The sequence below is a fragment of the Cryptotermes secundus genome, unplaced genomic scaffold (assembly GCF_002891405.2).
Source record: "Cryptotermes secundus unplaced genomic scaffold, Csec_1.0 scaffold404, whole genome shotgun sequence".
In the NCBI taxonomy this organism is placed as follows: Eukaryota; Metazoa; Arthropoda; class Insecta; order Blattodea; family Kalotermitidae; genus Cryptotermes; species Cryptotermes secundus.
This window is the reverse complement of record NW_019720569.1, coordinates 911,352-929,567: the sequence shown is the minus strand read 5'-3', so window position 1 is coordinate 929,567 and position 18,216 is coordinate 911,352. Positions and strand designations below refer to the sequence as shown.

The 18,216-nt window shown below is 37.7% G+C and overlaps 1 protein-coding gene across 2 annotated transcripts in view; it reads right to left on the bottom strand.

Annotated features, from left to right (window-relative positions):
• LOC111869126 (calpain-5) overlaps nt 1-18,216 on the bottom strand; it is a 34,646-nt gene that overhangs the window by 2,294 nt on the left and 14,136 nt on the right. Inside the window, exons 6-13 of one of the 2 annotated variants that reach the window (XM_023860358.2) lie at nt 17,045-17,166; nt 15,585-15,662; nt 14,562-14,702; nt 10,885-11,083; nt 7,875-7,997; nt 6,694-6,899; nt 5,550-5,665; nt 4,156-4,292 (exon numbers count right to left, since the gene is read on the bottom strand). In XM_023860358.2, the coding sequence (XP_023716126.1) occupies nt 4,156-4,292; nt 5,550-5,665; nt 6,694-6,899; nt 7,875-7,997; nt 10,885-11,083; nt 14,562-14,702; nt 15,585-15,662; nt 17,045-17,166 (1,122 nt within the window). The remainder of the gene's footprint in view (nt 1-4,155; nt 4,293-5,549; nt 5,666-6,693; nt 6,900-7,874; nt 7,998-10,884; nt 11,084-14,561; nt 14,703-15,584; nt 15,663-17,044; nt 17,167-18,216) is intronic. The other variant, XM_023860367.2, reaches the window with a different exon arrangement.

Here is an 18,216-nt window from a genome sequence, read left to right as displayed (position 1 = left end):
GGACACATTATGTTGAAACACACTACACCTTGCACTAGTGCCAGGCAGACGCATGACTGGTGCGTGATAGACCTCTTGAATGTTTGCTTTGTAGTCAGTAACATGACCCCACTGTTTTCCTTTCCCACTCCAAAAGAAAATGCCTTTGTTCATCTTCCAGCTGCATGCACCAGGCGGGAAGTTACTAGTGCAAAATGGATCAAGGTCAGAAGAGGTTGAGGTCCAAGCGTTTTCTTGAAGAACAAGAAATATCTGACTTGTTTTCCGATGAGCTATCTGATGTCCCTTGTGAGTCTGCTAGTGACAGCGACTCACAATCTGATAGAGTGTGTGGCAGGGGCGAACAAAAAACTGTGGCCACAAACAGTGAAAGTGACAGTAGCTCCAACAAAAGTGTGGGTAGCAACATTGCGGGGACAGACACATGGGGAAAAGTAGACAAAATGCCTCCTTTGGGACAGTTTACTGGAAATCCAGGGGTGAAGCAAATTCCATCGGATCCAGCACAAGTGTCTGAAGTAGCAAACTGTTTTTTGGAGATAGTTTCTTTGATATGCTATGTCAGGAAACTAACAGATACTATCCCCAGCACCATGAACATTATGACAGAAGTTATAAGGTGTTGAAATGGGTAGATGTCACTTCAGCAGAAATGATAAAATTTTTTGCAATAATCTTTCTAATGGGCCACACAAGGAGGGATAATCTGAAAGAGTATTGGTCACCAGATCCATTTTTAGAAATTCCAATTTTCAGCAAACTAATGAGCCATAAGAGAAAAGTACGTATTTGTGGAACAATTAGGGTGAACAGAGGCCTTCCTCCAGATCTGAAGGAGGAATGTAAATCCCTGAAACATGGTGAAACTACATTCAGGAGGAAGGGGGGATATTCTTCTTCAGTCCTGGAGGGATACTCGTGTTGTGATTATGATTTCCACAATTCACAATTCGAGCATGGATGATGTTCAAAGGAGACATGGACAGGTAAAGAAGCCTGTTTGTATTTCCGAGTATAATATGTTCATGAAGGGAGTTGACAGAGCCAATCAGTACTTGGCCTATTATTCTCTTCATTGGAAAACAGTAAAGTGGACAAAGAAAGTTGCCTTGTGGCTTATAAATTGTGCCATTTTCAATTCATTTTTGGTTTCCAAAAATCTAAACCCTCATTCAAAATTGAAATACAAGGCATTTCTGCAGAATGTGGCACAGGCCAGACGGTGGCAGTAGACATAGACTTATTGCGACCGGGTCCATCAACTCCCACCCCACACAGGCCTCATGTGGACCCCCCTGGGCGACTCTCGGGTGATATGCGGAAACATACCCTCGTGAAAATTGTGAAGAGTGAACATGCCAAGGGGAAGCAGCCATCTAGGCGATGCTGTATTTGCGCAGTACACAACAAAAGGAGTATGACTGTCTATATGTGCAAGTTCTGTGTAATGCCACTTCACAAAGGGGAATGTTTCCCGAAATATCACACTCTCAAGCACTTCTAGGAGCATTGGTAAGTGTTCTCCAAAAATTTTAGTTCATAAAATTAATTAGGAGATTTTATATTAATTTTTAAAGTGAACAGTGCACAAGTTAGGGCAGTAGGTTTAAAAATGCCGGTCCCCAGGGTGATTTAAATATTTAAATCGCTGGTCCGCGAAGTGTTAACAAAACAATCATTCTTATGGCACTTTGCTAGCTAAACTCAAGCACTGCAGACTGCTAACATTACAGCCTCAAGTCAAGCACACACTTCAAATGACGTTGGGGATCCTATGACTATGTCCTCTACAGGAACATACTGATTAATGCAGTGAAAGTAACTAACCGTAACTTGCTGGAAAACTGCATGAATCTTAAGAAATTCTCAAAATTTGCAGTTTTAAAATAAAAATACCTATGATATAACATTTAATTTGATCTTCAAGTGTTCAAAAGACAAAGTATCACCAAGCTTGTAATCAGCACATATTTCCCAGGCCAATAAAGACATATATGTTGAAGGCACAAGTAAAAGACTACCTATGATATAACATTTAATTTGATCTTCAAGTGTTCAAAAGACAAAGTATCACCAAGCTTGTAATCAGCACATATTTCCCAGGCCAATAAAGACATATATGTTGAAGGCACAAGTAAAAGACAATGTTAATTTGTCTATCTGAATGCCAAGAACTTCTTCCTGGGGGTCTGAACGTTAGACTGTAAAGCAAATACTCTATCTGATAGTTAGACATCTAAGGGGTACAATTTAGACTGCTTCCAGAAGTGGTGTGGTAGCTAATATAAATGTTTAAGAGCAAAAGGGAACTACAGTTAACTGAAATACAAGTGTGGCTTATGATTCTTTTTATTGCTAGTGGGGTGGGACTAAGTCCCTTGTACTGAGGCCACTTCTGGCCTATTGTACCAGCCCCAGATGATAGGTGAGGGTGACTGTGGAGCAATTGGTGGAATGAAGATTGGCAGGGGAAACCGAAGTACTCAGAGAAAACCTGCCCCAACACCACTTTGACCACCACAAATCCCACTTGACCAGACCCGGGATCGAACCCAGGCCCCCACGGTGGGAAGCCAGTGACTAACCGCTTGAGCTATGGCGTGGTGACTTGTGATGAACACTTCATTATAGTGAAAACATCATCAGCACCAATAAGTTCATTAACATCACATACACTTAAAAATCTCACATAAAATAGGACTTCTTTCCAACATTTTCATAGTGATGAACGGTTCCTAACTAACAAAAACTTGTTCCATAACATTCTGCATCAACTGCATTCACAGTTTTGCCTCCCAAGCTGTTTACAGCAGCCATTCCATGATGAGAGCCTCTCTCTTTTTGAGGCGAAGCAAGGCTGTGTTTCAGAATTCAAGTACAAAATGTATGAATACAGAATTCATTTGACCCTGAGATATAAATGCTTAGTGTGTGTGTGTGTGTGTGTGTGTGTGTGTGTGTGTGTGTGCAGAGCCACCTTAAAGGGAACTAAAAATAAACCATTGGCCAACTCCTCGCTGTTACATGGTGACAGAGGAGGACAATGGTTATTAGGATCATATTTAGCACAACTGTATGGCCAAGGGGTCCAGTACTCATCAAGTTTTAGCTAATGAAACCTGTCCACAGTGTGACATCACATAAACTTCTCCTCAGTCCAACAGTTTGTGTCACTGTAAACTGTGCCATGAGGACAGCAAATGGGAATTGAAATGTTCCCATGATTCTTCTGTATGATGTCAAGTTAGAGTTTTAAATGGCAGGTGACCCTGCTTGTGTTTAGAACTGGATAGTGACATAATGTATTACTTACTTACTTACTCACTCATGGAGCTGAGCCCTTCTTGTGGAGCCACCAATTCTGCAGCTACTCAAGAATTTCCCAGCATTTTATGGAACCCGAAGGTTCATTACCATGTTCATAAGAGCCCTCCACTGGTCCCTATCCTGAGCCAGATCTATCCAATCCATACCATCCCATTATATCTCTCTAAGATCCATTCTAACATTGTCCACCCACCTATGCCTTGGTCTTCCCTGTGGTCTCTTTCCTTCTGGTTTTCCCACCAATATCCTATACGCATTCCTCGTTTCCCCCATTCATGCTACATGACATGCCCACCTCATCCTCCTTGGCTTGATCATTCTAATTATACTCGGAGAAGAGTACAAGTTATGAAGTTCCTCATTATGCTGTTTTCTCCAACCTCCTGTCATTTCTTCTCTCTTCAGTCCAAATATTTTCCTCAACACCCTGTTCTCAAACACTCTCAGTCTATGTTCCTCCCTTAATGTTAGAGACCAAGTTTCACACCCATACAGAACCACAGGCAAAATTATAGTTTTCTATATTCTAATTTTTATGTTTCTGGACAGCAGACAAGAAGACAAAAGGTTCTGGACTGAATGGTAGCAAGCATTACCAGAGTTCAATCTCCTCTTAATTTCCTCCTGAATCAGGTTTCAATCTGTTATCATTGTTCCCAAACACATACATATATTATAATTTTTGTCCACAATCAACGACAGCCTACTGACAACAAGGTTCAACATTTCCAGAGACCAATACTGCTATAAAAGAATAATTTTACCAACAGTGCCTCTCAAGCAGAAATAGGAGCAAATGTAAATAATAATACCATACTTGCAACTTACCTTAATTGTCAGTGGTTTGGAAGGTGAAGACCGGTAAAACACGAAGGATGAATTCCATAGAGGATTTTCAGTATTCCTCACAACTGGTGTCTTAGCTTTCTTACCTTCACAAGTAATGACGCAATATGGATTGCATCCTGAAAAGATTTAGATTCAGAAATCTGCTTACATCATAATAAAGACATAATGTGGTGTACCATATTTCCTCATATGGTTTCTCTCCCTTTCTAATCAATTCTTTCAACTACAGAAAAGGAAGCAGGGAAATACATGATGCATGATGCAGATGTAACAGAACGGTCTAATGAACAAAAAAACAAGCTGTGCAATAACACACCTGGAGAGAAATATATAGTTCTAAACAAGTGGATGACACCCCTTGTGAGGTGGAATAGAATTTCGTCAAAGTAATGAAAATTTTAATGGATTTTATTACATCATATTATATTAAGTGGACTACAGTGTGTGATTTTAGCACATATTAATGCAGTGTAGCATTTTTAATATATTGACATGTTGGGTATATGTCACACAAGACAAGTAACTTCAAGCCTTCTTTGATATAGCGAATTTATTGAACACTCGCTCTTACAATCACACAATTTACAATCTCAACATTACTGCCATTGGCAGTATCACAAATACTCGGGCAAAAGATAGACACCAACTGACTGGTTACTCTCTCTCTAGTAACTCACTCACTAGTAACTAGCTAAATACTCACTACACTGTAACTGGCTAATCACTCACTACTCACTAACTAGTGAATAGTATTCGCTGCTCCTTATTTAGCCTCGGCACAGACAGTTATGTGATAGGTACTCCTGTTGCCCGACGCCGTGTTTACAGGTTGCCTAGCAACACTGTCGAGAGTTGTTTACTGTTCTGTAGCAACCGCAGCATCCCTTGGTAACGTCACCGCGGGAGGGGGTGGGGTGTTGACTGGCCTGTTACCGTAGCAGTGACAACGCTCCGAAGGTGTTACATCACCGCTGGTGAGGGAGGGGGTGTCTGCATAGCCCAAATATGTCACAATATTAAGACACCTGAAGATGGCCATCTAGGGCCAAAACATGTTGTGTTACAAGTGTAAGTGGAGGAAAAGGAACAACTTGTTACATTATTGAAGGACTATGTTATTCACAGATGTCTTAATATGGCTTGCAACAGGATGCTTAAATACAGAACTACATCTCCAGCCAAGAGTGGTTCAAACAAATGTCTTTTGATAAATCTGGCAAAGGAAAATACAAATGCATAATAAATGTATCTTATCAATGCATGAACATTGATCCTGTTGCAGTGGATAAGGTCATAGGTAAAAATATTCTGGTTCCAACATATGAAACCCAGTGTCATTAGAATATATATACTACAGAGCTTCAAATACTTACCCCCAGTGTTTCTTTTCAGATTTTCTCCAGACTTAATGTTGATGACAGTGACCCAAAGAGCATTGTGCCCAATGCAAGCAAAGATATTCCTCCGAGGTTCATCACGTTTGACAACTCTACGAGGAAAAACAACAAGGAACATGAATAAGAACCATTGATGTCTGTCATTACAATTAGCCAATTTTTCTTATTTTATAAAGACAAACAGACTTCCGATATCACATATGTATATCCATAAGAACTTCTGATTTAATGGATGGATCTTTATGAAACTTGGTATGAATGTCATGCCATTAAAGGCTATTCCATATTTATACTTTCAATTTCCTACTGTCACCAAATCCAGATGGAAGCCATAAATGAGCAAAATTATAATTCTGCATATTCTAATTTTTATGGTTTTAGAGAGCAGACAAGAAGACAAAAGGTCCTGGACTGAATGGTACTAAGCATTACACAAATTCCATCTCTTCTTAAGATCCCCCTGAATCAAATTTCTATTTGTTACTGTCATGTTCACATATTTGAACTGTGCCACATTTTAAAGATCTATTAGCATGATTTTTATCAACGAATACATTACTTTTTTTTACATTACACTGCATTGCATTCCATGGATTCAAAGTTAGTCAAAATGGCTGTAGGATGTAGAATATGTCATATAAATACTAAACATATGTACAGTCCCAATGGAGTTCTCACACAAGAGAAACCAAGAATACATAGTGACTACACACAAGGCTATTTAAAGATACATAAGTTATTTTTTAGATAATATGTATTCATCAACAGAATAGAATGAATGTGTATTTAAGTATCGTTTCAGTGCTACTTTAAATCATGTCTTTTCGTTCATAAGACATTTGAGATCAGATGACAGGTTATTAAAAATTTTTNCCGAAGTTTGGCACATTCCTCCTGGGACACCCTGTATATATATATTCACAAGGAAAAGTTAGGATCTACAGTCTCTTAAATAGATCTCTACAGTAATTATGGCATTTGACACCCATCATGATTCTAACAATTTTCTTTTGCAATGTAAATACCTTTTTACTGGCAGATGAATTACCCCAGAAAATTATTCCATATTTCATTAAAGAGTGAAAGTAATGAAAATAATCTAAAGGAAGTTCTTTCTTGCCTTAAATTGATATCTGAGTCTGAAAACATGCGAACCATATGACCTCCAGTTTCTTCAGCTTTGTATGTTGAAGGGATGATGATGTACCGTCCTCTGCATAAATAACCACGATAATACAGTTCACGTCTGCGTATGTGGTCAACTGCAATGACTGTTGGCAGGTAATGCCACTGCTTATGTAACCGATACTTTCTGTTTTCCTCTACCTGACAAGAAAAAGTAATTACATTTTATATACGGTATATTCTTTACATGGAACTGTATAGAATGAGCATGCCTTGAAGGGTGTGTCTAACCAACTGTCCATGTTTCACTTCTGTAAACACCAAACAGATTTTATTGAATTTGGTAATGGTCGGATGATGGGTCTGCAGTGAAAGTTCTTGAAAGAATTTATGTTTAGTCCATTTCAGTCAAACACAATCCCCACTTTACACCCAGCTCAAATCAAACTTTTTGAGCTTCTTAGAAACAATTCATTGTATAAAGAATTTGTATACACCACAAAATACAGATCTCACTGAGATGTGAAAGTCTTATTCGGAACATTTAATAAAATATAAGGACTAAATAAGTTCTCATTCATGCACTGTAACATGTAGTGTGATTAGCTTTGCCCCAATACATTTGCATCTGTAATAAGTAAACCTCAAAATGAAAGAGATATGCATAATCACAAAGAAGGCACTTGGAAAATATGTAGACTCAATGGAGTATATATTTCAACTCTTTTTCTCTATGAGAAGGAAAATAGGCAATTTATCAACAAAATAATAATTTATTGCATATAAATATACTACCCATTGCAAAACCTAGTATATGATCTTATCGCCTCATTCATTAACATATAAATAGGACATTCCTGAACAAAGCATAACTTTCCTGATCTTAGACATTATATAGTGAAACAACTATTATATAAGCTTGTAATTTTAGAGTATTCATGCATACATAATTACTTACACTTAACACTAACATACCAACCAGTTATCATCTAGAAATATTAACTACTGATATCTATCAAACAAATAAATGAACGACTAGTTTTCATATCTCACATGGCACAAAAGTCACTTCCCTGCACTGAGCTGGCAAGTGCAAGAGCCTGCCCCCCCCATTAAAGTTATATGTGATCATGCAACAATGCAGAAACAAACAATTCAGTGTGTCCTGTATCTCACTTTTATGACTATGAAGCCTATGAGATGACGCTGCAGCCCAACTGTTCCAGGAGGCCCAACAGAAGAATCCTGCAACATCTGTATCACAATTTCTTCCTCCTTCTTCTTGATGTCAAACATGTACTGCAACATCACAAGACAGAACAAAGCAGCATCCTGAATAGGTCATATTTTTAAACAATATGAACACTGTAACAATAAGTAAGGACACAGTATATGTCAGTATCTCTTGTGGTGCTCAGCTCTGGTAAGTTGAAGACATTACATGATGAAGAAACTGAAAGTCACTCTGAGACTGTTTACTGCTTGTTTTAAAACATAGAATTTCTATGTCTGAAAACAAAGGGCTCAGAAAGATATCTGGGTCTAAGCAATATTAAGAAAATGTGAACTGAAAAGGAACAAGATAAATGTGTTAACTTATATATACTCCACTAGACACTTCACGCACACATATTTCAACAAACCTAACAAGTTCCTAAGGTATTCTAAATTCAGTCATAGTACTGCCCCCTTAACTGAAACATAGGTACCTTGCAACATTTGTAAATAACCAAATCTCTTATCCATTCTTTCTCTAATATTTGCCAAATGTTAAATATTTTATTAACTGTTACCCTATTCCATGCTGATGATACCCAGTAATTTCACTTTATGAATGATACTAGAAATATAAATAAAATTATGCACATACCAGACACAGGATATATTATTTTTAAAGTTAGTGCCACTGTTTTCCTTTTCTGTTTTAAAAATAATGGATTCTTTCCATTCTTACTCTTCCCTAATCAAAGCAAAGGCAATATGAATATGTAGGGCTCTCTTCCTGCCACTTCATACACCAGTACAAAATTCATGTATACCACAAACTTGTTAACAGGCACACATCTGCCAGTGTAGTGCGTGTTCAATCTTAAGGGGAAAGCTAAGCATGAGCATGAACACCAGGTTTATGTATCTCTGACTGCAGTGTCCTGCATCCCGCTTACAGCAATTTGACTGGAATTAAACTAAAATATGCAGTTCATGATATTTCAATTTTTCACTAACAATTTCAATTTAATTTAAGCTGGATACCCAAGAATCTTGTTCTGAGCCTGCAATTAGTAACTGAAAACATCCACTGGTGATGCTGGGTCACACGGTAAAATAATTAGTAAATAGTGAATCGGAACAGACATGAAAAATTGGTCTTAACCTAATTTGGGGTACTATCCCAGCACATTCCAGAATGGACTGAGGAAAAACACAAACACATGTGTTAGCAGCCAGTCTCTGGGGCTAAGAATTGAACCCAGGACCTGCTGCATAAAAACAGGAGTGCTATCCACTCAGTGTCTCCATGTTAAGTGGGTCCTTTGTCACCACAGCATGACACAACTCTGGACTATGGACAGAGAATACAGCCTCCAGATAAAGAGGGTAGCATTGAATATACTGAATAAGCAGTCATGGACAGCCTCAGGCCTGGCAGGCTCTTGTGGAAAGAGTACGGAACCTGCTTATACCATAACAGGTGGGAAATTTTGTGATTAGCTGAGGGACTGTTAGCTTCTCAAGGACTCTGCTCCATCATGCTACTTAGTAAAGGTACCTATGTTTTTTGTACAACTGTAAGGAACTTCCTCTTTGAAGAGTCTTATCGAACATCAAAGACATATTTCAGAGAGTAATTAATGGTAGCTCTTATGAACATGTCCACATTCAAGGTCACTCAAAGACTAGTACCACCAGTTCAGGAAAACCTGGGGTTCATAGTGCAAGCTGGGTGTATAAGGAAAGTCTCCCCTGTCTTACAATCTGTTAATAGCAAGAGAGGATATCACAACAGAACAGAGCTTTCTTTGGGACCATAACATATATGCAGAGAAACCTTAAAATTGAGAATCCTTAAATCAGGACTCCACATTATCCATACTGTTGTGACTTAATGTCATACTGTCATTGATTACCTACAACTACTAACACACTGAAGACCATCATCACCATTCAACACAACTTCCTGTCATGTCCTCATTGTCACAACACATCCTAATGGATGCAAGGCTTCTAGAAACTTTTAAATTATTGTCCACAATGTATGTATGCCCTTTCATTTATAGGCTGACCTCATTAGGTATCATGGACTTTCAACAGTTCCACTAGAAGGCATGTAAGTACAAAAATATTGCAATCACACCATAGCCAAGGCATATTTTTCTGAGATGGAGGAATATAAAAAAGCACTGGCTGGATAATAAGGAATTGGTTTCAGGCAGTACTTCTGATTTGGATATAAATAAATCTAACAGATAAATCAATTCAATTCTTTATTTATCTATGTGTTTACTCAACAGCCTAAGGTCAGTTATAAAGTATGAGGAAAAGAAAGAAACAAAAGAAACATATATGCACAAACAAAAAACAAAACAAGGCACTTAAACATCACTTAAACAATAACAAAAATTCAAAAAGTGTAATCATATTTCAAGGATATACATTCATACTGAATACAATCAAAATTTTAATAAGTAAGAAAGTATGATCATAACACATCATTAAGAGAATCAGTTTTGGTACCAAATAGATCAATGTTGCTGTAAATAACATGCCCAGCTCAAGTGCACCTAGCAGAAGGGCAATTATTTCTTAAAAGCAGATACCGAACATCGTAAAGTCACACAAAGCAGGATCTCCAAGACCAACAGTTTCCAAAAGAGGACAGGCTTAGTGTCAGTAGCCACCCATCTTGGACCCCACCCTCTGGGGGGATAGTCAAAAGCAGGAGGTGGGATGAGCAACCCAGTATCCACTCATAATTGTGTTACAGTAGCTGACAAATGTAATGTACATTCATTCACTGACTCACACTTACTGTACAATAAATAAACCCGGTACACATTCTGTTGCACTACCAACTGATAAGAAGCAGTCTGTAAGCAATTATAACTCATCATTTGGCAGCACAGTTATAATTCCTAAATAAATATAGGATTAGCAGGAAATAAGGCAACAGGAAATATTTATGTACCTGTGGGTTCCTGAGATAGGTATTTATAAAGGTGGGACCACCACCGCTTCTATCTTGTGAGGTTCCTTTTGCGCCTACACTCCATTCCCCTTTCACAACCATCTCATACCAAGTTCGTGAGATGGCAAACACGTTGGTATTAAACAGTCTACAGATGATAAGCTCATTGAAGTTACTCACAAAGTCTTCCAAGGGCATCCTGAGACAATAAATTCCAAGAATAAGAGACTACTTTCAAAAGAGAGTCTCTAAATTTCTTTGTTACATTCATGATACCAGACACAAAGAAAATATTAAGGTGTGTGGTGTGAGGGAGGGGTGAAAATGAAATGATAAAAAATCAAAATATGAAGACTTGCATTCAATGCTCCTCTCTTGGTTATTCAGCTCTGTGCAGTGACAAGTTCTACATGCACAACTGGGGAGGATGGATAAGCAGTAATATTCTAGCAGACTCATACTCAAGAGACACCTAGTACACATCTTGGTTATGTTACTGAAACTTTTCAACTGACTTTCTCCTGGTTTTTGTTAATCTTTCTATATGAATGCCATGGTACTACCTCAGGGGGGGGGGCACATGGTAGCGACTCAGACTCTAACAGAAAGGAGTACCAGGAATTAATTAAATAATTTTCCTGGGGAGTAAAGCGTGGCCGACACATAAGGCTGACAACCTTACCGCCATCTGTGAGCTGACTGTCTAGAAAATGTGGGAGCCTCGACATCTCACAACCCTATGGGCCTTCACAGCCTGGTACAGGGAGAGCGCTTTACTTTTACTTTTATGGTACTACCTCATACAGACCGTGTCCATCTCCTACCAAATATTTAACCACTCAACATTCATTATCATCCGTCTATCTCATTTTATGTTATATACCAACTGCAACTAAAACAGCCATTAAAAGCCTAATAACCACTCAATCAATAAATCTACATGAGTCAATACACTTTTAATCTGGCAAACAAGAATGCGCTCTACATCCAATGACAGTGTCTGCTTTATGGCAGTGCTCATATGTGTCTCGACTTTTGGTGACACAAACAAGACTTATACCAGATGGAAGATGAATGACCAAGAATACACTGAGCGCCAGCTTCATCCACATTCTTCCAATTTATGAAATCATGCTCCTCCACATCACATAAAGCTGTACAGTAAACATAAGCCCACAGAGAAAGGTTATCATTTGCTGTCTCATAACTAAATCTTTCTTCACTGAAGAAAGAAGGGCGGCATGTAGCATTCAAAAAAAGACATTCACTTATAATTTAGTCTGAACATTCTGTATATCTAACAACAAAAATGGAAGTGACGATTTTTGTAATGTAAATACTGCTTCCGAGTTTCTAAGGAAAACATCGATGCACTTTTTATGCAACAGCACATGACCTTTTCCTCATTTCATTAAAAGCCATAAAAAAGAGCAACACAGAAATGATTTACTAATAGAGAGAGTACCAGAGATGATAAAATTTCTAACAATTCATGCAAGTATCTCCAATAATGTATATATGTTTAAGAAACAAGACAAATAGAATATGACCATAGTGACTACTAAAAAACTATGTACTTTCTATAAGAAACACACAATTACAATACACCTTCAACCAACAAACTACCAAAGTACAAGTACTCCTCAACTTACATGAGAGCTGTCTCTCCACAAAAAAAAAATGCAGACAGTAAAACTATAAACTGAACATAACCTGCCCATAATAATCAATGGAAATGTCTGAAAGCTAACGGAAACTTATCAGAATGTTCATGCTGTTACTGAAACTGTCTGTCTTGTGCAGTACAGTACAACCTATTTTTATTTTAATGGTATTTACATCATTTCACTGTGAATACATTATTCATAATTATTTATTTTAAAAAAATAATCCTGCATGTTGGCTGAAAAGTGGAACTGCATAACGTCCTTGAAAAATATGCGGAAAACTTGAAAGATGAATCAAAATCACTTGCTTAGTTCTCCCAAGACACACTCTAAACACACAAAATACACATTACACACACATTCTCCCGCTTTCTCCCCCCCCATGTTATGAAATGCATCATTAAAATAATATGTTTTCAACACTGTTAAAAAGCTTTTACATATCAGGAAGAGTGTATATTGATAATAAAGAAATAATAAAAATTAACACACACCAATATCACAAAGATGACCAGCTAGTTAATGGATCAGTGCGTGATCTGATGGATGAGTCAAGAGTTACATGGGATATGGATGAAAATGATAATGAAGCATGTGACTACAAAAGTAGAGAGCGAACTCAACTGACTCTAAGAATCAGGAACATTACGTTTTGCATTTATGGCTATTGAAGTTGATGGTCAAATTTCATCAAAGGTATTTAATAATCTGTTTGCCATTACTTCTTTACAAAAATTTTCTATAGTTACTACCCAGCCTCTGACTTCTCTTGCAACAGTAAAGGACAGCACAGGCTTCTCAGCTGGTTCAAATTTCCCTGTCACCCTTTGTATTCCTCCTCCACTGCCTCCCACACAGCAGTCTGCATGATTGGCCAGCAAGCAATTTGCAATTAAGTAAGCACCATTAAATGAAATTGGTCTGATTAGCTGGCCACATTAAAATGAGATCATATTTTCAAACTTGCGTAACATGAGGAATACCTGTACCAATAGCTACCACAAGCTGATCACACTAGTTACATGCTTGTAATAATGCCATATAAAATATAATGACATTCAATACTGGAATGGGTTTTACCATGCATAAATTGTTAATAGCGTGAATAGTTTTACATTTTCATAAATGTCAATATGAACCATGATCAAACCAGTCACATGTGCTCTCTTCCCAAGTTCACACATTTTGCATTTTAATTAAACTCTGACATTTTGACATACGTGAAGAAGAACACAAGGCAAAAATAACAACACATACAATCAGTGAAAGTGTAATATGATGTGCTATGAAGAACAGAAACTATAGTACAATACCATCACTGCAAATGCACAGATATCTAAATGTATAAGGCACACTCAGTGGTGTATATTAGCAATAATAACCAAGTGTTGAATAATTACCATAACTGTGCGTTAATGATGTAACTGACCAATGCCACTTGATGTTTAATTTTGGCACTGAAGCATGCTGCGAGTAAATAATAAGGGGTGTGTACATGGATTGAATACAGATAATACACAGCTAGTCTTACTGCCTTGTCATATTGGTGTAGCTCGTTACCTTAAAGTGTAATGCGCGACAGGAATAATATTNCATATACACAGTGCCAAATCCCAGAAGACTGCTTTCTTCATATTACTATTTATTTAGGTAACAAACACTTACATGATCCTTATGGATCACCAACCATAAACATTTTTGTGAACATCATCATACACTGAGTAGCCTGGTGAAACTAAAAATTCTTTAAAATCCAGTTCTCTTTCTGCCTTTCACAAGGCTACTTTACCGTAATAGTAAGCATTTTGGTATTTTCATGTTCTGAGTTACTCTACAATGCCTCTGCCTATCCAATTCAAACTTTTTGAAAATTCAAAGATCTAAAACCTGTATAAGAAAAATACTAAAACCCAGAAGGTGGAACAGAATTAAAAATAATTTCATACGAAGTCCAGCACTTTCCTGACAACATACCAAAGTTACGAAATTAAACAATATAAGGCAATTTACCAAAATTCTCCATCATGATCCAAGGTCAGTCCCAGTCTCTCTCTCTCTGTATCTTTGATTCTGGACCACTCTCGATTTTTGGAACAAAGACGAGTGAGCTGAGAAGTGGAATATGCATAGCCATTCTGCTCAACATTACTGCTGTAAATAGAAAGAATAAACATCCATGCTGGAAAAGAAAGGTTTTAGAACCATATAGTAGTCTCCTGGGGGGCACGCAGTAGTGTAGTTGGTTGAGGCACTATACTACAAACCTGAAGACCGTGGGTTCGATTCACGATAATATCACTGGATTTTTCAATTAACCTAACTTTTAGCGTCAAACTTTGTCTGTGAGGTTGACTCACTCTCAAACAGAAATGTATACTAGGAATCTTCATGGGGGGTAAAGGGCAGCCCGCATGTAAGGCTGACAAACTCACCACCATCTGTGAGCTGTCTAGAAAATATGGGATCCTTGGTATCTCACAACCCTATGGCCCTTCACAGTCTGTTACAGGGATAGCTTTACCTTTACCAGTAGTCTCCTGATGATAACATATTAGTGGTTCAAGACAGAATGCCTTATGCATCAATTATAGAGGCACACACTATAAAATTTGAGTAGCTCTGTAAAGCCTGACAAAACTATTTCAATATCAGTATTTTACAATTACCTTATTTAGAATTAGAAACAAATAATTAGGAAGACCTGATGCAAGCATTACTCAAGTAAGAAATCCAAGAACTTCAAATTTCATCTCAAATACAACATAGTTTACTTACTTCTAGATATTGTTGAACAATGAAGTTTTGTCATTAAGACTCATCATTATATAAACATCACTGGATGATGTTTACTAATGACACACAAAAAGTATACATGACTCCATGTTATCAATTGTAAAAATCAGTCACTGTAGCTGAAATAATTCTAAGCACCATTATACAAAGCTCAGAAAACTACAACAATTTCTGCCATCTTGTTCAGAACTATGTTTATATGAGGAAGGATTAGTGCTAAGAATTCTGGAGTCCACAGACCTTCTGGATTCAGTACCGGACATGCGACCATCACCACGAGGATCTCGAAGTCTAACCATGGGAAAAGATTCCCTGCCCCTGAAACAAATTTAATCTCTCAAGATACCACACAATTTAAAAAACTGTGGTCATTTCGTATTATCTTTGAGAAGCAAAGATGTTAATATCTCAGTGCAGCAGAATATGTATTTGAAGCCTCACACTTAACAATTTTAGCATTTCATATTCATCCTTGAGACTCTTTTAATATTGGCACTAGCTAAACACTGCCTTCATGGAGCACAATAGTCACTCTGCCAGCAGATGTCTTCATCATATCCTATTTCTCAGATTCATTTTTATCCTACCAACTATACCTACATCTCCCATGTCATCACTTCCCTTCAGGCTTCCTGATGAAAATTCCTGCAGCATTTATCATCTACCATGCATACTACATGCTCCATCCATATCCTTATCCCTGACATGATCCTAATATTTGGTGAAGTGTATACAAATTACAAAGTTACTCATTATGCAGATTTCACCAGCTTTTTATTTCTCACTACCTCCATCTACCAATTCCAATAAAGCAGAGTTCTTCATGAGAAACTATTTGTAGTTCAAATAGGTTGATTCACAATAGCCTGTTATAGGTCCCTAAGTACAAGTAAAGTAAAACTATCCTTGTAACAGGTCATGAAGGCCCATAGGTTTGTGAGAAGTTGAGGGTCCCACATTATCTAGACCATCGGCTCAAAGATGGCGGTAAGGTTGTCAGCCTTACATGCCAGACGTGCTTTACTCCGCAGGAAAATTGTTTAATTAATTCCTGGTACTCATTTCTGTTAGAGGCTGAGTCGACCCCAGGGCCATATTGCAGCTGGAAGGATTAGGTCAATTGAAAAAAATCCAATGACCTCATCGGGACTTGAACCCGCGACCTTCCAGCTTGTAGCATAGCCCCTCAACCAAATACGCTACCGTGAGGTCCCTATCCTGAGATAAATGAATCCTGTCCAAATAACAAACCATTTCTCTCAGAACGATTTCAATATTATTCTCTTGTTTATACCTATATCTCCTAAGTGGTCTCTTCCCTTCAGGATTTCCACCAAATTTTTGCATGCTTTTCTATTCCATCCCATATGCTACATGTTTCATTCAATTAATCGTTCCTCATTTGATAATCCTAATAATATATGGCGAAGAATATAAATTATGAAGCTCCTCAACACAGAGTTATCTCCAAGCCTGTTCTCAAACAACCTTGACTTATCTCTCTCCAATTATTGTGAGAAACTGAGACACCACTTTCACACACCTGTACAAAGCAACAGAAATGATATCTGTAAATAACCAATCAATATAATTATGAAGTTCAACGAACTGGCAACAATAAAAAAAAATTGTTACCAATAACATGCACATTTTCTTTTTCAACCTAAAGGTATGTAAATTAGTAGTATACTAAAACTTACCGAAACAGTTTTCGTAATGAAGTCTCCCCCATTTTAACCTTCTTCACAAATGTTATGGCATAAGCATGACCTTGGCTTAATCCCATTTCATTCCTTTTTCCCATCTGACTAGGGCTCGATATCTATGTAACATAAAAGAGTTCTGATAATCCACTGATTTTTGGCAACAGAAAATCCTACAGTGGCCAAACTGTACATCCAAATTTCCAACATAAATACAAACAAAAGGAAATAGGTACACTCTGTATTCAAATACGGGGTACGCGGTAGCATAGTTGGTTGAAGCACTATGCTACAAGCCAGAAGGTTGCAGGATCAAATCCCGATGAGGTCACTGGATTCTTTTCAATTGTCCATGATGTGTATTTGTACCAACCGTCTTACAGTGCACACAATTTCACCTTTTTCTTCACTACGTTTCGGCACTAATGTGCCATCTTCAGGTGTGGTTTTATTTACGTCAAACCATTGCATTGTATGCCATCATGTCTCCTTTATAAAATGATTAAAATGTACATATGTCATGTATAATAATAAAGTTTATATATTAAAACTTTTAAAGATTTATCATCTATACGTCACACTTCAAATTTCGTGAATTACATCAATCCTCTCCTATGGGAGTACTCTTCCTATATTCTTGTGTGTATTGTGTCCTGTGTTGTGTCCTTCCCTTCAATTGACCTAATCCTTCCAACCGCACTATGGCCCTGGGGTTGACTCAGCCTCTTAACAGAAATGAGTACCAGGAATTAACTACGTAATTTTCCTGGGGAGTAGAGCACAGCCGGCGCATAAGGCTGACAACCTTACCGCATTCTTTGAGCCGATTGTCTAGATAATGTGGGACCCTCAACGTCTCACAACCCTATGGGCCTTCACGGCCTGTTACAGGGATAGCTTTACTTTTTATATTCAAATACACAAAATTTCCAAATGTGTTCTTTGCAATTTATGTCTCTGTACACAGAGTATCGGTGCTACTGAGCACACAAATAAACTGTTGAAAAACCCAATCAGGAACAAATTGACAGATTATCTTGCCTATTTCATTACAAGTTTAGATTAAAGTATGGCTACTACTACTCCATAATGGGTGGATTCCTCTCCTCCTTCCCACAGGGCAAAAAGCCCCAACCTACTCATCACCCATGTCTAGGCTCATCTTCCCT